General features: G+C 42.2%; 2 protein-coding genes across 6 annotated transcripts in view; both read right to left on the bottom strand.

Moving 5' to 3' along the window:
• The window catches only part of LOC135095504 (uncharacterized), a 189083-nt gene that overhangs the window by 157782 nt on the left and 3462 nt on the right, over positions 1-27839 (bottom strand). The window lies entirely within an intron of this gene.
• LOC135095506 (uncharacterized) lies at positions 193-11799 on the bottom strand. The gene is made up of 2 exons (XM_063996370.1): positions 10736-11799; positions 193-9562 (listed from the first exon to the last, which is right to left on the bottom strand). The coding sequence occupies exon 2, from the start codon at positions 3838-3840 to the stop codon at positions 2611-2613; it is 1230 nt and encodes a 409-aa protein (XP_063852440.1). The 5' UTR covers positions 3841-9562; positions 10736-11799; the 3' UTR covers positions 193-2610.

Genomic DNA, 27839 nt, shown 5'->3' on the forward strand with positions numbered 1-27839 from the left:
CACACAAACAGTAAGCAAAAGGGGACGGGCAGGAAAGCATTGACAAAAAAATAATGTGATATGGTAACCTGTCGGCTGCAGCTTATATATATATATATATATATATATATATATATATATATATATATATATATATATATATATATATATATATATATATATATATATAAATGTGTGTGTGTGTGTGTGTGTGTGTGGTAAGGATTGACAAAAGCTAGTTTCAAGTGACCAAGTGCGGACACAGCTCTATTTTCACTGCCAGACGCTTGGCTCATTTAATCCCAGCCAAGGCAAAGCACAGACCTTGGTAACGTTCCCAAGCAAGAACCTTACCACCTTGGTAATAGGCACTACCAACACCTCAATCCGGTTTTACAGTCGTTGTTTTAGTGGTTACGGTAATCCAGAACCTGGTAACGATCGTAACAAAACCTGAAGCGACAGGAAGCAGCGCATCCTACTAGCGTCACGTGAGCGTACTGCGCACCGGTTGGGCGCGTGGTAAGAACCCAGTGAGCGTGGCGGGAACCCAGTGAGCATGGGGAACCTAGTGAACGTGGCGGGAGCGTGATCACCCGCGTTATGCGCGTAGTTAAACCAGATTTGATCTAGTGATATCGTAGTGTCAAAGGAGGTACGCAGTAAAGGCTTGGTAGATACGTAGCAGTGGAGAGATTTCGCATTTCCACCACGTCTCCACTACGTCCTCAAAATTTTCTGAACGTGTTGAGAACCTGCTGGGCGTAGTAAGGACTGCCTCTGGTGTGATGGGACCTTAAAGAGAATTTGCGCCGCCATCCAAATTCTTAAATTTTATATTACTACTGTAGCCTATAAAATATTGTTGTAATGTTAAATAATTGTATATACAATTTAGGAAATAAAACAAATACAAGAGTATAAGATGCTTGGGGTGGTAGGTGAAGGAGGAACGGCAACACATATCCATTCCTTTATTTGATAGCGCAGCAACTCAACAGCGTCCCGCGGTCACTCCTGCCTTGGGCGACGCTCACACTTGGGAAAAAGTATCGTACATATTACATCTCCAACATCTCCCCCTTAAGATAAATGTGTACCTACTAACACATTGATCTGACATGTGGAATGGGTGATGGACATATATCAAGGGAACTAAAGGCAGCTGCTCAAGGACAAACAAAAACTGAAAAATAAAACACTAAATTGCAGACGTGTGATCACTGAATGTGTGTGTGTGCTCTGTGTATGTACGTGTGAGTGCACTGTGTGTATATGTATGTGTGTGTGTGTGTGTGTGTTTAGACAAAGTCGGTCAGCCACCTCGGGGGCTTAGCTTGTCTCCTGGGGCATGGTGGCTGTGGGGTACTTTTATTTTTACCTTAATTAGAGAAAGAAGGTGAATGAAGAAGAGTTTAGACAGAGGAAGGTGTATAGTTAGAAATGGAAAGACTGTAGAGAGAAAAGACTGTGGGCAGACCACATTGCTATTTTTTATATAGGAGGTTTTCTGATCGTGTGTTGGCTGTGGGGTTGTAGGTTTTCGCGAGGGTGAGGAGTGGGGGTGAGGAGGGTTTGTCCTGGCCCGCGCCTCCGCGCGTTGCCACTGGTGGCGTGGGGGCGAGGGCGGGTCTCCGGTGCTTCCGGTTCCTGAGACTGATACGGCCACTACCATCGAACCTGACGGCGTATTGCCTGTGCGCTAACCCCTCCACCACTAGGCCGGTCCGATCCCCACGCCTTCGAAGTTTGGTTTTGCACCCGCACACAAGTGCCAGGGAGGAGAGGCGAGAGTCGTCTGGGTATACTGTTGACCATCAGCGTGTTGCCTTCCTCTCCCATTCGTATTTCTCTTTCACGGAGCGTTTTACCCCAGTGCCTGTCCACCTTGAGGTGCCAGCGTGCCGTGGGCACCCCGTCGCGTAGCTGCCTCCCCGCGGCGAGTTGGACGGGCCACTTATTTATTCCCCCTTAACGGAGTGTTCAGGTACCGAAGAAGTGCCAGGGCAGTTTTACCGGTGTCCAATGTTCCTCCACCGCCGGTGTTTGCCTAAATGATCCTCTTGGCAGTCTTGACCGCCGCATCTGCTCACTCGTTGCATTGTGGGTATTGTGCTGACGAGACGCTCGTCGTGACGCCCCAGTTACCTAAGAACTCGGTCATGTCCTCACTTGCTAGGTTCGTGCCTCCGTCGGTGGAGAGTTGCCCCACCGAGCGAAGTAGCGCCTCAATTGAGTTTTGATCCTGTGTAATGTGGCGTCGCATGGGAAGTGGGCAAGCTCAAGCCACCCTGTGAGTCTGTCGGCGTAAGCCATTTGGATCTGTCCCTCGTGCTGGAACATATCTGCCACTGAGCATTGGAAGGGGTATTCTGGAGGTTACGTGATAATGAGCGTTTCAGAGGGCTGCAAAGGGGTGTGTCTCGCAGGGCGTGCATGGTGCTCTGTAATATTGCAAATCACCTTCCAACCCAGGCCAGTACACACACTGCCTCGCTCTCCATAGCATGGAGTCCAGCCCTTGGTGACCCGCGTGCAGGTTTGCCGCTACCTGGGGGCGGAGAGGCTCGGGAATCATGAAGCGCACACATCCCTGATCGAAAGCGTACGTTACGAGGTCCTGATTGACCGCTAGCCTATCTCTCTCACACCAAAGAAGGGGCGTAAACAGGCCTGTGACTTGTGTTGGTGCCAGTCTCCGGCTGATACTTTGGCAAGCAACAGCTGGTACACGGGGTCGTTGGCGGCGAACTGTTTCACGATCGACTCGTCTAGGATGTGTCCTTCATGTCCGACTGCAGCAATCACGGCGGCCGCAAATGCCTGGTCGAGGTCCTCCTCCAGGTCAGCGTTGGTATTCGCCTGGGGACTTCTGAGCGCTAGATATCGCGATAGGAAGTCTGCTACGGGGTTTCTCTTTCCATGCAGGTACTTCACCTGGAAATGGTACTGCAGGGTCCGCTCCTTCAAACGGAAGAGCCGCGGGTTGATTACCTCTGTAAAAGAGCTCTGTCCCCTAAAAGTTTCGTGAGCGGGCGATGGTCGGTGATGATGGTGAGGTTTGGAGACCCTAGCAGGAACAGCCTGGCTTTTTGGAGACACCACACTACAGCCAACATTTCTCCTTCCACAGCAGCGTAGCCGGCCTCGGTGGCGGTGAGGTGGCGGCTGCCGCACAAAGCCAAGCGCCACCCCGACTTGCAGCAGAAAGGGGCGGCAGCGGAAGAACAGTGACAGAACTGCTGCAGTATGACGAATCCGATGCCCTCCTTGCTCCAATCTGTGATGGCTGCTGTGGGCCGTGTGTTGTTGTAGTATGCAAGGCCTCCCCGGGCGAGTTGGCATCTGGTGTCCTGAGCTTGATGAAACTTCTTCAGTTGTTCGTCCCAGTACACAGTTTTCCCAATGGGTTTTTCTCAGGAGCTCCCTGAAGTCATTCATAATCGGTGCTGTGGCGAGGAATGGCGCACGCTGATTTACAAACCTGTACCACGACCTTATGTCTGAAATGGAGGGCTTTTCAGGCATCTTGAAGCTCTTAACCGTCGCGAGGCGCTCGTCTGTAGGCTTGTATTCGTCCCACTCGAGACAGAAACCCACAAAGTTGACTTCCCTCTGCGCGAACTGGAACTTTTCTGGTTTTAGGGTGATGTCTTTCGATGCGCACGTCGCTAGGAAATCGTAGGTATGCCAGAAGGCCTCCTCAATGCTGTTGTCGTAGAGTAAGGTGTCATCCACGCACATAAAATACATCATTAACAAAAGACACAAGAAACTACTACAAAAGAGTGACAACTCCGCCTGAGTGCCACATCTGAGAGACTCCGCAGGGTAAGGCAAGCCATCAAACACACAACCCATCAACTCATCACTCCAACTTCACCCTTGGCAACACTCTCCACAAAGTCAGGTGCTTTCTATGGTGGCTCTGCGCTTCTGCAGTCAGCCCTAGCACACTAACTCAAAGATGAGTCCAACTCTGGCTCTTCCAAACCCTGGAAGCAGGATAGGGCTCTGGGCACTCTGACACACTGTGATCTCAAAACAAACACTGCGCTCCTTTTATGGTGGCTCTGCCTCATTGCAGTCGACCCCTGGAGTCACAGATTTCGCGGGCACCCGATGCCGCGATGCTAGCTTCACCTTAGGACGAATAACAACAGGACTAACTGAGTCAGCACTCTCAGCAGTCTCCACATCTGGGACGGTGTCAGCGGATGGGAGAAGCACCCAAACTCTTCCACCTGCCAGGTCATTTCCTAGAAGGAAATCGACCCCAGACACTGGCAAGTCTCCTGCTAGTGCCACCCGCGCCTCCACGGTCACTAGCGGGCATGACAGCCTAATCTCCATCGTGGCAAAGCTCTCTGCGGCGCTAATTCCTCGCCACCACATAGGCTGCCGCTGCCCAGTCATATTCCTGCACAGCGACTGCTGTGCCGCTGTGTCCCTCAAAACTGTAACAGGCTAGATAATCCCATCAATCTCAACAGTGCCATGACACAAAAATGGATGGCACCAGACAAAACATCACCAGCCCCACCAGACGCACCACCAATCCATCGTGGCACAGGCCGTTGCGCCAACACGAGGTAATCTGTCCATGTAGCTGCCTCCTTCAAGGTTTTATACCTTTTCTCGCGGAGCAACGGTACTAACTCCTTCTTGACTTCATTAATAAAGTGCCCCATTACCATGAGTTCCTTTAACTCAGGGGTAGGAGGTGACCTGCTAGCAATCAACTTCAAAAATATCTCCTCAAGATAGCGAGCACATTCTAAATAGGAGTCACTGGGCCTCTTCTTCCCTCCGCGGAATAGCAGCCTGTATGCCTCTGGCTGGAGTTCATAAGCTCTCAGAATGTCAGCCTTAAACTTCTCATAATCCTCCAAGTTCTCAAATGACATTCTGTCATAAACTTCCAGTGCCTTGCCCTTCAACATATTGGCAACAAGACCAACCCATCTCTCCAGAAGCCATTCACATTCTGAGGCTTTCTTCTGAAATCTCCTAAATCACTCCATCACCTTTTCATTAAATTCAGAGATCAACTTCAAACTTTTCACCATCTACTTTCCTACAGGATCCTCTGTAACTCCTTCTCCTCTCCTCAAGCCATGAGGTGAATTAACTTCAATTTGAGTTTTCTCCAAATTAAATATCCTATTCTTCTCAGCCTCCTCCCTCTCATACATCTTCGCCTCCTCCGCCTCAAGTAATCTTATTTCCTTCTTCTTTTCAACCTCAAGCCTCTTAGCTTCCCTCTCGGCTTCAAGCCTCTTAGTTTCCCTCTTGCCTTCAAGCCTCTTAGTTTCTCTATTCTCCTCAGTCTTCATTATCCTATCCTCAGCTTCTGCTTCCAGCTCCATTTTCCTCATCTCCAATTTGAATTTCAATTCCTCAGACATGCCTTCTGTCTGGGAGACATCACCAACGCTACAGGCAAGGCTAACATGTCCGTGGACGCTATGGGTGAAACTAAGTGTTCTCACATCGAAATGGGCCAAATCTACGAGTACACTGTTGCTCCTAGCAGAGGCAGGGGACTCAAGTTGTGAGTGATCCTTGCTACTAGCCTTGTCCTCACGGTTTACTCTAAATGTGAGCACATACTCTTACTAACGTGGCGATGAGGCTCCCAGCTATCCTGGCAAGGTCGCCCATTTCTGTTAGTACTACAATTCAAGCCCCTTCACCAAGCTGCCGCAACTGGACTAGCTTCACTGAGCCACCTCCTACGTGGACTGAGTGCAGAGCTAAAATACAGATGTACATGGTCCCTTGTGACTCCTGCATCCTTTTCTTAACAGTCGTAACTCCAGGTCACAATAATGTGAGGTCGCCAGTCTGTTTTACCTACCCTCAGACAAGGGAAATACTCCAAACAGCATTTAACACCCGCAGCTTCAGAAGAATCGACAACCATGTCTAAGAGAAAGAGTTAACACAAAATAACACGCAAATAATCGAGGTATAATACCTTGTTGGGCCCCACCTACCGTAACAGTCCTCCCATTGCCTAACTGAGTGTTACAGCCTTAAACCAAGTAGCATCGTTTACTACCTCCTGGGCTCAAACCTTTGCTAAAAACTCTACCTTGGACGATTCTGGGCTTGTTTCTCCCTCTCCTCCAACCTCTGATTACTTCATGCCATCTATTAAAATTCTTTGCAATGATGTTTTCCATGCCCTTGCTGGCCTAAACCCTCGGAAGACTTATGGACCTGATGGGGTCCCTCCTATTGTTCTCCGAAACTGTGCCTCCATGCTTCCACCTTGTCTAGTCAAACTCTTTCAGCTCTGTCTGTCAACATCTACCTTTCCTTCTTGCTGGAAGTTTGCCTACATTCAACCTGTTCCTAAAAAGGGTGACCGTTCTAATCCCTCAAACTACCGTCCTATTGCTTTAATTTCCTGCCTATCTAAAGTTTTCGAATCTATCCTCAACAGGAAGATTCTTAAACATCTATCACTTCACAACCTTCTATCTGATCGCCAGTATGGGTTCCGTCAAGGCCGCTCTACTGGTGATCTTCTGGCTTTCCTTACTGAGTCTTAGTCATCCTCTTTTAGAGATTTTGGTGATACTTTTGCTGTTGTCTTGGACATATCAAAATCTTTTTATAGAGTCTAGCACAAAGCTTTGATTTCCAAACTACCCTCCTACGGCTTCTATCCTTCTCTCTGTAACTTCATCTCAAGTTTCCTTTCTGACCGTTCTATTGCTGCTGTGGTAGATGGTCACTGTTCTTCTCCTAAATCTATTAACAGTGGTGCTCCTCAGGGTTCTGTCCTGTCACACAGTCTCTTCTTATTATTCATTAATGATCTTCTAAACCAAACTTCTTGTCCTATCCACTCCTACGCTGATGATACCACCCTACACTTTTCCACGTCTTTTCATAGACGTCCAACCCTTCAGGAGGTAAACATTTCACGCAGGGAAGCCACAGAACGCTTGACTTCTGATCTTTCTAAAATTTTTGATTGGGGCAGAGCAAACTTGGTATTGTTCAATGTCTCAAAAACTCAATTCCTCCATTTATCAACTCGACATAACCTTCCAGACAACTATCCCCTCTTCTTCAATGACACTCAACTGTCCCCCTCTTCTACACTGAACATCCTCAGTTTGTCCTTTACTTATAATCTGAACTGGACACTTCACATCTCATCTCTAGCTTAAACAGCTTCTATGAAGTTAGGCGTTCTGAGACGTCTCCGCCAGTTTTTCTCACCCCCCCCCCCACCTGCTAACTCTGTACAAGGGCCTTATCCGTCTATGCATGCAGTATGCTTCACATGTCTGGAGGGGGTTCCACTCAAACTGCTCTTCTAGATAGGGTGGAATCAAAAGTTTTTCGTCTCATCAACTCCTCTAAATGACTTTCTTCACCCTCTCTCTCACTGCCGCAATGTTGCATCTCTAGCTGTCTTCTACCGCTATTTTCATGCTAACTGCTCTTCTGATCTTGCTAACTGCATGCCTCCCCTTCTCCCAAGGCCTCGCTGCACAAGACTTTCTTCTTTCTCTCACCCCCATTCTGTCCATCTCTCTAACGTAAGAGTTAACCAGTATTCTCAATCATTCTTCCCTTTCTCTGGTAAACTCTGGAACTCCCTGCCTGCTTCTGTATTCCCACCTTCCTATGACTTGGATTCCTTCAAGAGGGAGGTTTGAAGACACTTATTCATCTAATTTTTGACTACTGCTTTGACCCTTTTATGAGACTGGCATTTCAGTGGGCATTTTTTTTTTAATTGGATTTTTGTTGCCCTTGGCCAGTGTCCTTCCTACATAAAAAAAAAAGCCTTGTCAGGGCCTGGGGAGGGAGTAAAGTTTACTATGCGGCTGATTACTCAGGTCCTCTGTGGCTGAACTGCCTCATCCTGCAGTAGCATTTAAAACAGACAGGGTTATTAACAAAAGACACAAGAAACTACTATGAAAGAGGGCCCACAAACACACAGGAAAGTCAGTGACTGCTCACTTCTCTGGGTGTAGTGTGTAATTGACAACTACACTTAGTGGCAGACTATGGTGGAGAATCCTATTCTATATAGATAGGCCGGAACGTAGTGATTCACTTATCCCCTAAGGCAACCGATTACTATCCCGCTTTAAGAGCTTGGACACACAGGGCGGTTTCAACCGCGGCGGCTACCGAGCGTTTCACGCTGGCATTGTCCACACAAGGCGTTTTGTACCGCAGCGGAACCGCGGCGGTTGACCCACTGTTATTTTTTTCACCTGAATTTTTACTTGGCAGTGTCACGATGGATGTGGAGGAAGTAGCATGCGTTTGGTTGCTACATCGCCGCTTGAAACGGCGCAAGCAGAGGCAAAGACAACATTAGATTCATCCGATTCTACATGATAGACTTACGTACGGCTTGTTTACCACCCTGTACCCTACCTTGAGAGAGCATGAACCAAAGTTTTTCAATTACTGTAGAATGTCGGTGAAATCATTTGATGACTTCCTGGAACTAATCAAGGAGGACATATCTTCAACCAACACCATGATGAGGGATTCCATCTGCCCAGAAGAGAAACTCGTCATAACATTAAGGTGAATACTTTATTATAAGTTGTTGTTGTTGTTGTTCATAATACAAAACAAAGAAAAAAGTTACATATAAATTTCCAGTTGCCAGTACATTGGATACAAATACTAATTTTTTAAATGAAAATACACAGCAAGAAAAAATGACCATTCACTTTATTTTATAACACAAGTAGCCCATCAGCTTTCTCCGTGGCACGCATAGGCTACGTATTTAGGATTGCTGTCAGTGAACAAATTAGTCAAACATTTCAATATAGTCTGACTGTGTATCAGAAGCTTGGCTTACAGTTCCTGGTGAAGGAGCTGGAAGTGGTGTTAGTATGTTATTTGTGTTGTATCCTGATGTACTTGGTTGTATATTCTGGTGTGTCTGGTGGCCTGGTTGAGAGCCAGAAACTGTGTAAGTTATTTGTGTTGTATCCTGATGTACTTGGTTGTATATTCTGGTGTGTCTGGTGGCCTGGTTGAGAGCCAGAAACTGTGTAAGGTTGTGAATGATGAGGGTTTCCTGAGTAATGATATGGGTATGACTGATTAATATAGATGTGTGGATTGTTGAGTGTTTGAGCACGATGAACAATATGTAACAGTTCAATTTTCGTCATCAAGCGGTTATTTTCTGGCACTTTTTTCAGTTCGCTATAGAGTGACAAGCAAAAGAGTTTATCTTCATCATTCTGTTGCTCAGTTTCCATCTGCCTTGCCAATAAACTCCTTTCCAAAATATTAGCAATATGCAAATCGCCTGAATTGAACTTCACTTTTTTCTTTGCTGGTGTGATTTCCGCTCTATGATGTTCTGTTGTGTCAATATCATCTTGTGCTTCTTCCTCTCCATCAATGTTGCTAGTAGTTTCGTTGCTAGCGACTGAACTTTCCAAAAATTGTAACCTCCTGAAATATATGTAGGTGCCGCTTTTTCCCTTTGATCCAGATGGAAGACTCTTTTGTTTTTTCATTTCCTTCGAGAAGGAATCCCTCAAATTTTTCCACTTTTTCTGCAAGACCAGGCCTGAAGTCATATGAATACATTATAATATGGAATGCAGAAAATAAAAGATAAAAAGGAAGAGAAGGAAAAATAAGTGTGTGTGTGTGTGTGTGTGTGTGTGTGTGTGTGTGTGTGTGTGTGTGTGTAGGAGAGAGAGAGAGAGAGAGAGAGAGAGAGAGAGAGAGAGAGAGAGAGAGAGAGAGAGAGAGAGAGAGAGAGAGAGAATTATATGGAAAGTTCTTCTTTTGTTATTTTTCTCTGTAGGTACTTGGCCACGGGATGCTCGATTGCTGACTTGCATTATGGGTACCGGCTTGGGAAATCATCCCTCGCAGGCATATTGCGGCAAGTATGTGAAGCGATATGGGCAAGAATGAAGACAATGTGCATGCCAGAGATGACGAAGGAAATGTGGGAAGAAGTGGCAAAGGGATTTGAAAAGTATGCGAAATTCCCTAACTGCATAGGTGCTATTGATGGCAAGCACATTAGGCTAGTCCAACCTAAAGGTTCAGGATTTCTGTATTATAATTACAAGTTATTCTTTTCAACTGTGTTGCTAGCAGTATGTGATGCCAATTTTTCATTTATATATGTGGATATAGGTGCATATGGAAAAAGCAGTGATTCAGCAATTTTTACAGAAACCTTACTTTACAAAAAGCTTGTGGAAAATACTTTGGATGTACCAGAGCCAAAACCTATTTCCAGTGTTGAGACAGTATGCTACCCTCATGTAATTGTTGGAGATGAGGCATTTGGCATTATGGAGAATGTTATGAGACCCTACAGTGGAAGACATCTGACATACAGGAAAAAAATTTTCAACTATAGATTGTCAAGGGCACGTAGGTACATTGAATGTACTTTTGGTATCATGGCTAATAAGTGGCGCATACTCCATAGGCCTCTCAATGTTAACATTGACTTTGCAGAAAACATAATAAAGGCATGTTGTATATTACATAACTATGTAAGAGCTAGAGAAGGTTACAGGTACGAAGACACACTATCGTGCACCACTCGTAGGTCTACGTGAAGGTAATGTCCCAAGAGGAGGTGGGTCTGCAACCTCAACCCGAGACAGATATGCAGATTACTTTGTAAGTGAAGGCAAACTAGAATGGCAGGATAGAATGATTTAGGCAAGCAAGTTGTAATATATACGTAATAAAGTGTTCTTCAGTTACTCACCTACATTCTGTTTTTCCTTGATTTCTCCGTCAGGACAGAAAATGTCAGCGACCTCTTCCCAGTGTTTTTTCTTCATCACCCTGTCCTTGTAGTGGGGAGATTTCATGTCCTATATTGATGGGCGTTTTTCTATCTCATTGATAAATAAATCCGTATCAAAATGATCCCGCTCCATAACGTCTACCTCAGCAGTACTGCAGTGACTGAGTGGTATTACCTAACGTGATTCATCAGGCAAAGCCCAAGGTTGCCATAGTAACGCACATCGTGTTATCTCATTGGCTGGCGCACAACCAATAGCGTCGCCCAATGCCTTCAAACCGAGCGGCGCGCCGCCCTGTGTGTGCGATGTAATATGTCTGTATGTATTTCGACACGCTGGCCAACCGCGCGGTTGCCAGGTCCCCGTCGGTTCCGCCGCGGTTACCAAACCGCCGCGGTTACATGTGAACGATTCCATAGGCTATCATTGAAAATGTAACCGAGCGGTTGCAACCGCTCGGTTACAACCGCCCTGTGTGTCCAAGCTCTTAGTCTCCGATAAATGCTAGAGCACGTCTCAGTACGTCAGCTCCTTCTAAGTGCTGCATAGTGACTGCCATGGGAAAGTGCTTCAACCGCCTTCCCACACAGCTGCCAAAAGGTCTGCGGGGGTGGGGGAGGCGGGTGCGACAGGCGCGCACACACACACACACACACACACACACTCCTCGCAGGGTCTCTACTTGAATGAAACACTTTAGTTTTAAAAATTCTTCTGAGCAAACAAAGAGGGCTGGATGAATAATGATTGTTTCTTTGTCAAGGACAACTCTTCTATTACATATTAGGTGAGTCTCAAATTAAATGAGTAAAGGGAAGTAAGGAAATTAACGTGGGGACATGAGTAATTGCGTGGATAAATATCTTAGGAGTTTCAGGTTGAATATGCAGGTGACCAGGAGGTGTCTAAAAGTCTTGCCCCTGGCTTTTTTTTTCTCTCTCTCTCTCTCTCTCTCTCTCTCTCTCTCTCTCTCTCTCTCTCTCTCTCTCTCTCTCTCTCTCTCTCATTCTTTTCTCATGCGTTCTTGTTTTCTTCATTTTATGTTGTTTTATCTCGCAGTATATATATATATATATATATATATATATATATATATATATATATATATATATATATATATATATATATATATATATATACTCGTATATACGAGTATAAGGCTGTCATTGCTCTCATCTCTTTACTTTTCAGTATATGTGCTCATCTATTTATCTTTCAATATATGTGCTAGTAATTACTCGTGTTTATTTACCTTTCATTATATGTGCTAGTGACTGCTCTCATCTATCTACCTGCCTGTCCAGTTTAGCTGTTTTTGTTTAGCATATCAAGTTTGGGTCAAACCTTCCACTATTTGTGATGAGTGGCAAACTTTCAGGATGTATAAAAATTACAGCTCAAGGGCTAAGCCATTCTGACAAAAGCTGTGCAAGCAAGACAACACTGCATTTGTTGTTTACGATACATCATACTGGACCGAGAAAAACCTCTCTCTCTCTCTCTCTCTCTCTCTCTCTCTCTCTCTCTCTCTCTCTCTCTCTCTCTCTCTCTCTCTCTCTCTCTCAATAATAAAAGAAAAATGCTTCACCTATATATATATATATATATATATATATATATATATATATATATATATATATATATATATATATATATATATATATATATATATATATATATATATATATATAATTTGCAGACCAAAACATCTTCTATAACTTGAAAGTTAATCTGCACAAAATAAATTCACTGTGAAAGTCATGCACAATTTGGATGTGAGATAGTTTAAAGATACTGGGTACCTCTTGTCATCCCATGGCCTCACTGCATAAAACTTTTTATTTTCTCTTACCACTATTCTGTCCATCTCTCTAATGCCAGAGTTAACCAGTAACCTCAATCTTTTATCCCTTTCACTGGTAAATTCTGGAACTTCTTGTGCTTCAGTATGTATCCCCTTTCTATGGCTTGATTTTCAAGAGGCAGGTTTCAGCACTACTCCGATTTTGAATACTCATTTTGGCGTTTCCCTTTATGGACTGGCATCTCAGTGAGCTTTTCTTTTTACAGGTTGTTGTAGCCCTAGACTAGTACCCCCTTTACATAACAAAGTTGTGAGCCAAGTTTGCCAGTCACTGTACCCAAGAGTAGCAGCTTTTATTAATTATGTTTATGTTGTAAGTGTAGATGACCAGAGTCTGAAGGTAACAATTTAGTAATGTGTATGATGTGTAACAACCTCTATCACTGCCTGTGTGGGAGAGATGTCGATGCTGACCTTTTTCGGTGTGCTAGATGTAGTTCTGATATTTAGAAAATTTTCTTTTTCAACATGATGGCATCACTGCCACCTCATCTATCTTTAAAGCTGAACGCTTCGCTCAGACCTTTGCTCAAAATTCAACACTGGCTTGTTCCTTCCTCTCCTCCACTCATTGTTTAATATAACTGGTCAAAAACTCTTGTCAAACGAAGCAAAACATTTCATCTTCAGTCAGATCATTAACGTAAGGAGCTCCCTGCCATCTAATCTTATCAATAAGAAAATGATCTTTGTTTTCAACAAGAGATTAGATAAACACCTAGACTCAACCACATGTAAAGTATCATTCAAGCTCGTCACAGTTGAATCTCGTCACTATTGTCAATTGCAGTAGTTGTCGCTGTAGTGGTAGTGCTAGTAACAAGTGAATAAAGGGAAGGTTGCACGTGGCAGGACACTCTGGTGACGTACCCGTGAGATTCTCAGGTCCGCGATGAATGGGAATCGAGTGCCTCTCACCTCATACTCCGGCTGTGGTAGCCCTTGCCTAGCTCAAGACAGCAGCAGCTGTCTTGAGCTAGGCTTACCATGCCATGCCATGCAGTGTGTCTTACGGCACACTGCATGGCATGGTTGTGATTCTGTGGCTCATTAAATAATTAGGTGCGGTACATGGACTTTTACTAATGAATCACACTGTTTTGTAGTGTTGGTACTCGGCAAGCACCAGCAACTGATTCAGAAGATGGACCCTGACTCTGCCTCAGAAGATTTGCGCTTCTGGTCTTAAGGCGGATTTACATGGGGCATTTCACAGCTGCTTTGAGACGGGAATATGCAACCAGGAGCGAACAGACGGGATTTGCTGAACTACCGGACCAACCGGAAAACCGCTCTGCCGGTCTGATTGGCTGCCATCCCGTCATTTTTCCATGGTCAAGTGAAACTAACTATCAATATAAGATTGAAAATAGGGGGAGTATTGTAGGAAAGCGTTTTGGTAATAACCATTGACTATACCATTATATACAAAAAAATAAAATATTTGAATTTATCAAAATTTTGAAAATAACCAGCCAGTAACTATGCAGCTACACACAACTGCAGATGTTTCAATCATGCCACAAGACACAGCAGAGAAAATACCAAACATGATCCTAGAACCCAGCACGAGTTCTGAAAGATTACAGTAATAATAATGTTGAAGTAGTTGGCTCAACTAAGGTGAATGTTGAGTATGTTTCTCAGTTTGTGACTCTTACCGTAGTGAAAGGCTGAGGCCAGATATCGATGGGTGCAGATTGGCTGAGAAAAATTAGGCTTGACTAGTCAAATATTTTTTTTTTTTCTGTCAACAAGCATTATTGACAAACCTGCTATCTCAGTTTGAAAGAAGTATTTACAGAGGCTGAGGGCACAGTAAAACATGTCAAAGTTGACAGATGATGCATAGCCAAAATTTTATGCTCCCAGGTCAATACCTATTGCGCTAAAAGCAGCTGTTGAACAAAAAATACGTGGATAGATGCTACTGAAAAGTGGGTACAAGTGACGTACTTAGATTGGGGTACGCCATTGGTCCCCATCGCCAAGAAAGATGGAGGAATCAGATTATGTGATGACTACAAACTAACCATTTTTCCTCAAATGCAAATAGTACAACACTCACTACCAGATTTGAAGCATGCTTTTCAGCAACTGCTCATGGATGAGAAATCAAAGGAGATATGCACACTCAGCACACATTTAGGACTTTTCCGTTCTCAGAGATTGCCATTTGGAATAGCAAGTAGTCCGGCTCTATGACAGCAAACAATGGATAGAGTGTTTAGTGGGATACCCATTATGTTCCGTTTTATTGTTGACATCCTAGTGGCTGGCAAGGATGACCAAGAGCACTTGCAAATGTCATGGGACAAAATGTAAAGAAAATTAAATAAAACAGAGACGAAATAGAAGAAAATATCATTCAATAGCGATCATGTAAAATCATTTAGTCAAAATTAACAAGAACGACAATGTCTCTAAAATTAATATTTTTCTTGGATTCGTAAATAAAACTTTGTATATATTTTCGAGATTAGTAAGAATTTACGACAAGGATATTAAATTAAATTGTTATTTAGAAACTGATAAAGTATGTATATATATATATATATATATATATATATATATATATATATATATATATATATATATATATATATATATATATATATATATATATATATATATATATATATATATATACACATTATATGAGAGTTTGTCTTGGAGTGGAAGAATGTCTTTTCCCGTTGACGCCAGCAATATGTGAGAACCTGAAAACCAATGTTCCCTCAGTTTGTTATACCAGTCAGATGAAAAATCCCTTTCACAAGATGCTTTAGATTAAGTGGAAACTTGTAGGAAATGATAACTAAGTGTATTTATGGAGAGATTCGGAAAATACTGCTTGAGATCTAAATTTGTTAATAGACAGTGTTATGGTCTAGCAGTATGTGGGACCATTAGCTAAAATGTTCAAGAATAACTGTTAATCATGGGGAGGAACTAGCTTGTAATGTGAGGCGGACTGTAATGGGCGACTCCAGGCCTCAGATGACAGACGCTAAACAGACTGCTTTTATTTATTTATTTATTTATTTTTTTTAAAGTAGGAGGGACACTGGCCAAGGACAACAAAAATCCAATAAAAAAAATAAATAAAAAAAGCCCATTGAGATGCCAGTCCCAGAAAAGGGTCCAAAGCGGTAGTAAAAAACTGAAGGATAAGTGTCTTGAAACCTCCCTCTTGAAGGAATTCAAGTTATAGGATGGTGGAAATATAGAAGTAGGCAGGGAGTTTCAGAGTTTACCAGAGAAAGAGATGAATGATTGAGAATACTGGTTAACTCTTGCATTAGAGAGGTAAACAGAATAGGGGTGAGAGAAAGAAGAGTCTTGTGCAGCGAGGCCGCGGGAGGAGGGGAGGCATGCAGTTAGCAAGATCAGAACAGTTAGCATGAAAATAGCGGTAGAAGACAGCTAGAGATGCAAAACTGCAGCGATGAGAAAAAGGCTGAATAATAGTAATAAGAGTAGTAGTAGTAGTAGTAGTAGTAGTAGTAGTAGTAGTAGTAGTAGTAGTAGTAGTAGCAGTAGTAGTAGTAGTAGACAGATAGAGGAGAGGAGTTGATGAGACGAAAAGCTTTTGATCCCACCCTCTCTAGAAGAGTGGTATGAGTGGAAATCCCCCTCCAGATATGTGAAACATACTCCATACATAGACGGATAAGGCCCTTGTACAGAGTTAGCAGCTGGAGAGGGGGATGAGAAAAACTTGCGGAGACATCTCAGAACGCCTAACTTCATAGAAGCTGATTAAGCTTGAGATGAGATGTGAAGTTTCCAGTTCAAATTATAAGTAAAGGACAGACCAAGGATGTTCAGTGTAGAAGAGGGGGGCAGTTGAGTGTCATTGAAGAGAAGGGGATAGTTGTCTGGAAGGTTGTGTAGAGTTGATAGATGGAGGAATTGAGTTTTTGAGGCATTGAACAATACCAGGTTTGCTCTGCCCCAATCAGAAATAAAAAAAAAAGATCAAAGTCAGGTGTTCTGTGGCTTCCCTGCGTGAAATGTTTACTTCCTGAAGGTTGGACGTCTATGAAAAGATGTGGAAAAGTGCAGGGTGGTATCATCAGTGTAGGAGTGGATAGAAAAAGAAGTTTGGTTTAGAAGGTCATTGATGAATAATAAGAAGAGAGTGGATGACAGGAAAGAACCCTGAGGAACACCACTGTTAACAGATTTAGGAAAAGAACAGTGACCGTCTACCAGAGCAGCAACAGAACGGTCAGAAAGGAAACTTTAGATGAAATTACAGAGAGAAGGACAGAAGCCGTAGGAGGGTAGTTTGGAAATCAAAGCTTTGTGCCAGACTCTATCAAAAGATTTTGATATATCAAAGGCAAAAGTTTCACCAAAATCTTTAAAAGAGGATGACCAAGACTCAGTAAGAAAAGCCAGAAGATCACCATTACAACGGCCTTGACGGATCCCATACTGGCGATCAGATAGAAGGTTGTGAAGTGATAGATGCTTAAGAATCTTCCCGTTGAGGATAGATTAAAAAACTTTAGATAGGCAGGAAATTAAAGCAATAGGATGGTAGTTTGAGGGATGAGAACAGTCATCCTTTTCAGGAACAGGCTGAATGTAGGCAAACTTCCAGCAAGAAGGAAAGATAGATGTTGACAGAAAGAGCTGAAAGAGTTTGACTAGGCAAGGTGCAAGCACGGAGGCACAGTTTCAGAGAACAATAGGAGGGACCATATCAAGTTCATAAGCCTTCCGAGGATTTAGGCCAGCGAGGGCATGTAAAACATCATTGCAAAGAATTTTAATAGGTAGCATGAAGTAGTCAGTGGGTGGATGAGAGGAAGGAACAAGCCCAGAATCGTCCAAGGTAGAGTTTTTGGCAAAGGTTTGAGCGAAAGGCTCAGCTTTGGAGATAGATGTGATAGCAGTGGTGCCATCTGGTTGAAATAAAGGAGGGAAAGAAGAAGTAAAGTTATTGGAGATATTTTTGCTAGATGCCAGAAGTCACGACAGGAGTTAGATTTTGAAAGATTTTGACACTTGAAGGAGTTTTTGGCTAGTTGGAGAACAGACTTTGAAAGAAATATAAAGTGCATGAGATTCTGGTGATGGAAAGCTTAAGTACCTTTTGTGGGCCACCTCTCTATCATGTATAGCACGAGAACAAGCTGTGTTAAACCAAGGTTTGGAAGGTTTAGGTCGAGAAAAAAGAGTAAGGAATGTACGCCTCCACGCCAGACACCTCTGTTATGAGCTTGGCACAGAAAGACGGGTCTCTGACACAGAACCAGTAGTCATTCCAAGGAAAATCAGCAAAATACCTAATCAGGTCCCCCCAGCTAGCAGAGGCAAAATGCCAGAGGCACCTTCGCTTATGGGGATCCTGAGGAGGGAATGAAGCGATAGGACAAGATACAGATATGAGATTGTGATCGGAGAAGCCCAACGGAGAAGAGAGCGTGACAGCATAAGCAGGATTAGAGGTCAGGAACAGATCAAGAATGTTGAGCGTATCTCCAAGACGGTCAGGAATACGAGTAGGGTGTTGCACCAATTGCTCTAGCTCGTGGAGGATAGCAAAGTTGAAGGCTAGTTCATCAGGATGGTCAGTGAAGGGAGAGGAAAGCCAAAGCTGGTGGTGAACAGTGAAGTCTCCAAAAATGGAGATCTTTACAAAAGGGAAGAGAGTCAGAATGTGCCACACTTTAGAAGTTAAGTAATAAAATAATTTCTTATAGTCAGAGGAGTTAGGTAAGAGGTATATAGTACACATAAATTTAGTTTGAATGTGACACTGTGGTCGTAGCCAGATGGTGGAAAACTCGGAAGATTCAAGAGCGTGGGCACGAGAGCAGGTTAAGTTACTGCGCACATAAATGCAACATCCAGCTTTGGATCGAAAATGAAGATAGAGAAAGTAGGAGGGAACAGAAAAGGGGCTACTGTCAGTTGCTTCAGAGAACTGAGTTTCAGAGAGGAAAAGAAGATGAGGTTTATAAGAGGAGAGGTGGTGTTCTACAGATTGAAAATTAGATCTTAGACCGCGAATGTTGCAGAAGTTAATGAAGAAAAGCTTGAGGGGGGTGTCAAGACACTTAGGGTCGTCGACAGAAAGGCAGTTCGACCTGGGGACATTTATGGTCCCCTCCCCAGATGGGGACTCCGAACCTGGTGTATGAGTCGCCATAATAATTTTGAAATTTTTGAGTGAAGGGTGTGTGTGTTATTAGGTGTTTGTAGTTTTGTGTGGAGGAAGAGAGTTGTCTTTAGAGGGCAGGCTGTGACTGCCCCCTTGTGTTGTGAAACACAAAAGGAAACGTTCAGTGAGGTCGCAGCTGGGTTTAAACGTTCAGTGAGGTCGCAGCTGGGTTCACAGCACCCCCTGAACAGTGCTTTAGACCTCACTGGGAGTAATTATCATTTCGGCAGGTGTCTATTGCCTCCTCCAGTGATGGTGGAAGATTCAAGAGTGTAGGCACGAGAGCAAGTTAAGTCGTTGCGCACATAAACGGAACATCCAGCTTTGGATCGAAAATGAGGATAGAGAAAGTAGGAGGGAACAGAAAAGGGGTTACTGTCATTTGCCTCAGACACCCGAGTTTCAGTGAGGAAAAGATGAGATTTAGAAGAGGAGAGGTGGTATTCTACAGATTGAAAACTTGATCTTAGACCGCGAATGTTGCAGAAGTTAATGAAGAAAAGTTGATAGGGGTGTCAAGACACTTAAGATCGTTGTCAGAAGTGCAGTCAGACCTGGGGACATTTGTGGTCCCCTCCCCAGATGGGGACTCCATGGCTGGTGTAGGAGTCGCCATGATAATTTTGAAATTTTGAATTAAGTGTGTGTGTCTGGGTGTGTAATTAGGTTTTTGTAGTTTTGTGTGAAGGAAGAGAGTTGTCTTTAGAGGGCAGGCTCTGACTGCCCCGTTGTGTTGTGAGACAAAGGGAAACGTTTAGTGAGGTCACAGCTGAGTTTAATGATAAGTTGACAGTACCCCCTGATCCAGTGGTTTAGACCTCACTGGGAATAATTATCGTTTTGGCAGGTGCCTACTGCCTACTGTCACGTTGTTCCGAGAATCTTATATTGTTTATAAAAATTGTCTATATGGGAAAGATAATTTGTGCCTATTATAGAATAATTACTTGTGTGAGACGCTCAACAGACTGTTTCTTCACACAGGGAAGAAAATGTAAATTCCCTGGACAGTTATTTATTTACTTTAGAAGAATAATATCAGGATGTATACTTAAAATTCAGATTAGATAAGTAAATTCTCTGGGGATTATGTATTAGTTAACACACCAGTGATACACATAATATTTTGATCTAACACCAACACTACTTTAGGATGTTTATTGCTGAAAATTAAAGGTAACCTTGGCGCACTCAGATTAACTTGTAAATTATTAATTTTATAAATATCTCATGAACTGATTAGGGGCATTGCAACTTTTCCTAGTATAGCGGTCCCACAACTCAAAGGTATCAGAAAAATCTACCTGATAAACCACTGTGTATTCTGAGAAAAAGAAAATGAAGCCTTAGTTTATATATATATATATATATATATATATATATATATATATATATATATATATATATATATATATATATATATATATGCTTACATGAAATAAATCTTTTTGTTATGGGATTTTCCAGTACCCTATAGGATCCCGGCTACTTAATAAGCACAACGCTACTACACCACACAAGTATATATACGAGTATATATATATATATATATATATATATATATATATATATATATATATATATATATATATATATATATATATATATATATATATATATACACAAATATTGGGAATGAACCCATGGTTGGCGGCAACTACCTTTTATTTTAACAACCAAACAAACGAAAATTGAAAACAATAAAGCAAATGATAATAAATCGACTAAATTGACTTCAATATATAAAAAAAGTTAACACTAATCAATGAAAACAATCCCCTCCTCCGTGACACAAAGACTAAAGAATGTATTATAGCGAATGTTGGATGTCTGAAGATACGTCAAGACAAGTGTCAGTTTCAAGTACCATCCATAGAGTACTTTGGGTTTATCATACATGGACAGGGTATCCACAAAAGCAAATATAAAGTTAAAGCCATTCAAAATGCCAGAACTCCTAAGAATGTGAAAGATTTGCACGCATTTCTTGGATTAGTAACCTTTTATGGAAGATTTTTGAAAGATCTGGCAACAGTTGCCCATCCACTCCATGAACTAGTAAAACGGGATGTAACCTGGCATTGGTCAGCCGAGTTACTCCTAGGAGTAACTTTTACTTTGAAAGTAAAAGTTGCTTTTAGGAGCAACTTCTAGGAGCAAAGTCGAAAATAAAAAGTACTTCTAGGAGTGCTCCTACGAGTACTCCTAGGAGTCTTTACTAATACGGGGCCAGGCCTGGCAGGAATGGTAAGCAGAAAAGTTCACAAGTCTGTTATGAGCTGGATGCAGCTCATAAACCTTCTAAAAATAGCTCATAAAGTCTAATGAGTAATGCAGAAAAGTTCTCATCCGGTTAGAAGTGCTCCTAGCGCGTCGGTATGTTGAGAGTCGTGGAGAGGACTCCTTAGAAGTTTATGAGCAACTCACAAGTGATAATGGTGGAGCAATAACAACTTGTGGTACCACTGCGCCGAAGTATTTCGGTTAGATATGGTTAGATTTTACATGAAAACTTTAATTCGCAGTTTTGTAAGAATTTAATGGCCGTTACGAGAGAGTGAATGTGGTTTACTCGAATCGTACGTCTGGCACACTTCCCAAATGATGGGAAGACCCGTCACCCATTAAACCTACACCGGGACCAGCGCAGCCCAAGGCCTCATCCTTACCTTACCAAACATTAATTAACGAAACTATCTTACGCCAAAGTAGTTGAGTTAGATTAGGTGTGGGTAGGTTTAGTCTACTAGTAGATTAGTTTGATTTAGTGAAATGAGTTAGAAGGAAAAAGCGATGGAATTCATTGGGTTGAGCGATTGGGCAGCACAGCATATCTAAACTTGTAACCTGAAAATATGGTCTTGCTATCAGAATTATGTTTAAGTAAATAGCATCAGACAATTGCATAACTGATCTCAGACAATTGGCCACTCTGTTCCCATTCAGCCTACTATCCTCCAAGCTTCTAGCTGAGTGGCTAGATAAGTCTCAGGCCTGTTTACTGACAACTGCTTAGCTAACAGGTCCGCCTCGGCATCAGGTAAATTCCATAACATGGGCTTAGCATCAACGCGTGTTGATATAGTTCCCAAATTGTACTCTTCCTGATAACAATTTCTCTGGAGATATTTTATTTATTTAATGATTCATTTTCATATTCTTTGTGTGCATTTTTTTTTTAAATGCTCTCCTCTTTTCTTTTGTTGTCTCCTTTATCTCAAATGTCCACTCCCTCCACTTCCTTTCATCTGCCTCCACGCATTTTAAATCTGATCGGTTGCAGTGTCACTGTAGTTACTGTATTTTAAGGCACAAGACAATACTCACATTTGCTCCCTCTGCAAATTTCAGCTTCTGTTAGCCTCTTGAATATCTTTCCCTCACGCTCTCCTGCCTATCTATTCGCCACTCAGTACTGCGGTTATCTTTCTCCTACCACTACTCTCATAACCCTGCTATATTCCATCAACCTGTCAGTTACACGCTCACTCTTGCAGCCTAGTCTTTGACCTTCTAGCAGCCCTCTCGCCACTCGGACATGTCCTGTCATGTCATCCATTGCTCCTCAGCCAGCCAAACTCTGCTGATTACCTCTGCCATCCCTCTTTCTCAGTTTCTCTCCCTCCCATCAAGATGTTCAGGTGCATGAGCACAGATCCAGGAATGCTTTACTACTCCTGTTTTTGCCTCAACACAGTCCTTGATCTTCACCACCATGTGTCTTGACTCCCCAGCAGTGTCATCAGAATTGCTCCGCCACTGAACTACTAGCTACTCGGGAATATTTCTATTGTTTATAAGTAATTTTTTTTAATTTTTTTTTATTGGCTGTTAACTTGCTGTTTTCATCTGTTCTACAACATTACTTGTATCCTCATACATCTCCACCAGGAAAATAAAAGATATTCAGTTTGTGGAATCAGATGACAGGACCCAGTGCAGTGACTGATGCATATAGCATGTACACCTGGTGTAGGCAAGCACTGTATTAGTGATGGTCATGATGAGGAAGATGAACTCCCCCGTTCTCTCTCTCTCTCTCTCTCTCTCTCTCTCTCTCTCTCTCTCTCTCTCTCTCTCTCAGGTAAATCCAATTAATTTCTTAAAAAAAAACAAACAGTTGCCAAGCCTTGTTACCAACTCTGTCATCCTTGATGCAAAAGACATCAGAAGAGAGAGAGAGAGAGAGAGAGAGAGAGAGAGAGAGAGAGAGAGAGAGAGAGAGAGAGAGAGAGAGAGAGAGAGAGAGAGAGAGAGAGAGAAAGTATGACAAATAAGATTGAAATTTTGGTGTTGAAGCGTGACTGAACTGCAGTCCATCCCATTAACCATTCTCCTTATCCAGTCTGTTAAATAAAAACTCGGAGTTTTAGATCTCTAGTAAAGACAGTAAGTCTTCTCAGGTTGTCGTCATAGTGGTGTCCAATGAAGTGAGTATGTAGAGCAACAAATTGGGCTACAATAGGTAAGTAGCTGCTGAATATGGGTACAATACATTTCAAAACGTGTTATGCCACCAAAGCTGAAGCTTCATAAATAGGCCTATGAGATATTTCTTAGAGTGAGGTTGCCAGTGTAAAATTCAAAAGTTGTGGCTTCATCGTGGGTTATACTAAGGAATTTAACGTGAGTGGTCCAGTATATATCACGATTATTTATGTGGAGTGATGCAATGCCTTTGCTGTGAATAACAGCGTTTTTCCACATGCCAGCCTACTACAGTCATGTCACTAGCAAATATATAAAAAAAAATAGCTCCTATAACACATACGATACGTGTAAATTAAAAACAGGATTGATCCTAAAACTCCTAATTTTAAAATATTGCATGAAGAAAATTGACCTTTAACCCTTAAATGCACACAATTATATATATATATATATATATATATATATATATATATATATATATATATATATATATATATATATATATATATATATATATATATATATATATATATATATATATATATATATATATATATATATATATATATATATATATATATATATATATATATATATATATATATATATAATTTATTTATTTCACTCAATGTTAGAAAAAAAATAGTTGCGCTATTTGTTATATTTAAAGCCAAAGCATGAAAATACAACTTTCACTTCATTTGCATGCAAAATATTAACACTACAAAGAAAATCAGTTATTTCTATTTTGTTTTAAACGTAAGAACAAAATGATTATTATTATTATTTTGTATTTTTGGCGATGATTAAACCTTAATTCCTTTTCTTAACACTAAGTGTTAGCTGAATGAATAATAGCCACAACAGCGACTGTATTTTGTTTTCTTTATGTAGGATTGGCTCCGACCAAGGGCATCGAAAATCCAATGAAAAAAGAAAAAAAAAAAAAAAAAAAAAGGCCCACTAAGATGCCGGTCCCCGAACAGGATCCAAAGCGGTAGTACAAAAAAAAAAAAAAAATAAATAATAATAATGAAGGATAAGTGTCTTGAAACCTCCCTCTTCAAGGAATTTAAGTCATAGGAAGGTGGAAATACAGAAGCAGGCAGTGGGTTCCAGAGTTTACCAGAGAAAGGGGTGAATAACTGAGAATACTGGTTAACTCTTGCATTAGAGAGGTGGACAGAATAAGGGTGAGAGAAAAAAGAAAGTGTTGTGCAGCGAGGCCGCGGGAGGGAAGGCATACAGCTAGCAAGATCAGAAGAGCAGTTGACGTGAAAATAGCGGTAGAAGATAGCAAGAGATGCAACACTGCGGCGATGAGAAAAAGGCTGAATAATAATAATGAGTAGTAGTAGTAGTAGTAGTAGTAGTAGTAGTAGTAGCAGTAGTTGTAGTAGTAGGAGCAGGAATAGTAGTGGTAGAAATAGTAGTTGTTGCTGTTGTTATAATACCGTATATAATACGGTATTATAGTAGTAGTAGTAGTAGTAGTAGTAGTAGTAGTAGTAGTAGTAGTAGTAGTAGTAGTAGTACTAGTAGTAACAGCAGCAACAAGTAGTAGCATCAGTATCTTCTATCTAGTGTCGGGCCATCTCGGCCCATCGCTGTCTCGGCCCATTTCAAACGCCAACTCGGCCCATTTATATGACCAACTCGGACCATCTGTACAAGCTATACACCATTGTCTTTAAGAGACTTTTTGCATAAGGGTGAACTAATTTAATCCAATAATCACTCACTTACCATCGCAATTAGCAGTGATATGTAAAATGTTGTATAAAGTTTTCGTAAAATGTTGTTTAAAGTTTTCGGGAGAGAGACTTTCCCATTTTTATTATTATTATTATTATTTTTTTTTAGTGATAAAGATAATAATAATAATAATAATAATAATAATAATAATAATAATAATAATAATAATAATTATTATTATTATTATTACTATTATTATTACACACACCCACACCCAGACACACATGCACACACGCTTGTCGCCTTATCTCCCATCCCATCCCTCCTCCCTCCCTTCCTCCCAGACTCTCCTTCCCAGTCCTTCCCTTCTCCCTCCCTGCTATCTCCCTCTTTCCTTTCCTCCAACCCCACCCTTCGTGCCCTTCCGCTTGTGTCGAGCAGACGTGTTGTGACCTGACCTACGCAGGACCAGCAGCCCATATCGTTAAACCAGTCGCTAAGTTTATTTTGTTTTACCTGTTCTGTTCTGTTCTGTTTTCCTGTACAGCTCAGACTCCATATGAATTACACAACACTTCTTGACGCAAACACAGTGATACATTTGTTAGATATCAGTACTAGGTCTCCTGTTTTCACCTGTTCGTCTGTTTCTAGTAGTACTTTTATTGTCTTTGTGCTTGTAGCTTGGGTACTTTCTTTCTCTATCTTTAAATTGTCCTGTTGTGAGAAAATTGTCTGTTCTCCCTTGTTTTGTGACAATTTTATTACAGGAAACTTGTGAGACTCCACAGCTGAAATTCCCCTGGGAGTTGTCTGGCCCCCACCTGCGCACCATCGCCTCCCTAGAGACCGGATTAGTACCCAGCGCCCCTTGACCGCCCCTTGACCGCTAATCCCTTAATTACTTTTAAATTTCCACATCTCCAACTGTCGTAGCCTTCACATTCTATACTACTACATTAAAAATGCCTTCTGATTTGAAATCTTGCAGAGATTGCAGCGGGAGGTTCGCTTAGCAGTATTTCAGTGACTACTTCTCAAGGCCTGTCTGCAGACTGTGTGACACGCGATCACACCTTGAAGAAGCAGTGGCAGAAGGAAACAGAAGGTATACCGAATTAAAAAACAGTTTTGACTCTCTACAGGAATTCATCACAGCAAACGTGGGCGTGGGCGCGGGCGTGGGCGCGGGCACGGACACGAGACAACAGCTGCTGACCCCTGCCACGCAGCGACGCTCCGCCCCCCCCGCAAGCCTCTCCTGCCTCGAGGATCGTTGATCCCGAGGATCAACGCGAACGCAAGGTTCTACAACATTGCGTTCAGTATAAATAACAGATTAAAGACTCTCTGCCAACAGGAAAACGTGGAGTATCTTAACATGTGGAACGATTTTTATAATGAACACAGACTCTTTCAGAGAGACGGCCTTCATCTGAACTCTGTGGGAGCAGCCAGGATGGGCAGACTAATCCATGAAAAAGTTTGTCTCCACAGATCAAAAAACGCGCGGGCGCCAGCAACAGGACCAGCGTCGTAAGCACTAACGTAAATATTTCATCCACAGGTTCAGACAAGATCAGAGCTTGTTACTTCAATGCCCGTAGTTTACGGAATAAATTAAATGAGCTGCAAGCTCTTATTTATTTTGAAAACTACGACATCATATTCCTCACGGAAACGTGGATAAATTCATCAAGCAGGGATTACTTAGCTGAGTACTCACTCCCTGGCTACACCATTTTTAGCTGCGAGAGAACTCACCGTGCGGGAGGCGGTGTTATGTTTTACGTAAAAAGTAATCTTCATCCTCGTTTACTCCCGATCCCAACCATTGCTAATATAGACGTCACTTTCATCCAGTTAGAAAATAAATCTCGTAAAATAACATTAGGTCTCGTCTATCGTCCTCCAGCCCAGTCACCCGCTACAGACGAAAAACTTTGTGACCTTATCGCGGACATTTGCTGCGTTAATAATTGCATAATTATGGGGGACTTTAATCTTCCAGTCACGAGGTGGGGTGAACCACTGACGGCTCACGCAGGCCAGCATCTCTACGGGAGTATCCTTGAAAGCTCCCTCCACCAGCACGTCATGCATCCGACGAGAGGTAACAATATCCTAGATATTGTTTTAACAACTGGTGAAGAGTCAGTAAAAGACCTAAAAATTGGACCAGAACTGAGTTCCAGCGATCATCGTAGCTTACTTTTCACCATAAATTTTGACAAAGCTAAAGTAAGCGAAAGTAAAGAAAAAGTGCCACACTATCGGCGTGCTAACTTTGAGAGACTTCGCATGCAGCTTGCATCCATAGACTGGAATGAACTGCTGGGAACACCAGACATAAACAACGCATGGGAAGTCTTTGCTAAAAAGTTAAATGAAACTACGTTTTTGTGTGTACCGCAACGAAACAGACGGAAGGTAAAAAACACCAAACCGAAATGGTGGAACAATGAAATTAGATGCTGCCTTCTGGCTAAGAAAAATGCGTACCACAAATACATACTAACACAAAATAATGATGATAAACTAGAGCACGACAGATTACGTAGAAAAACTAAAAAGCTGATCAAATGCAGCAAAAAATCTGTCGAAGCTCAGATCGCGAACTCATGTAAAACGAACCCAAAAGAACTTTACAGTTATGTAAAAGCAAAAAGGGTCGTAACATCAACGATTGATCCATTAATAACAGAAAATGGTAAACAAATAACAAGTGAAACAGACATGGCGAATACCCTGAACGAGTACTTTTCAACCGTCTTCACGACTGAGGATGTTGAGGGCAGTCTGCCGACCCCCACGCCTCAGTCACGAGGCACCACGCTGCCAGACTTCACCATCACAGAAAGTGAAATCCTCTCAGTCACAAAGAGCATGAACG

Source organism: Scylla paramamosain, chromosome 49 (genome assembly GCF_035594125.1).
Source record: "Scylla paramamosain isolate STU-SP2022 chromosome 49, ASM3559412v1, whole genome shotgun sequence".
In the NCBI taxonomy this organism is placed as follows: Eukaryota; Metazoa; Arthropoda; class Malacostraca; order Decapoda; family Portunidae; genus Scylla; species Scylla paramamosain.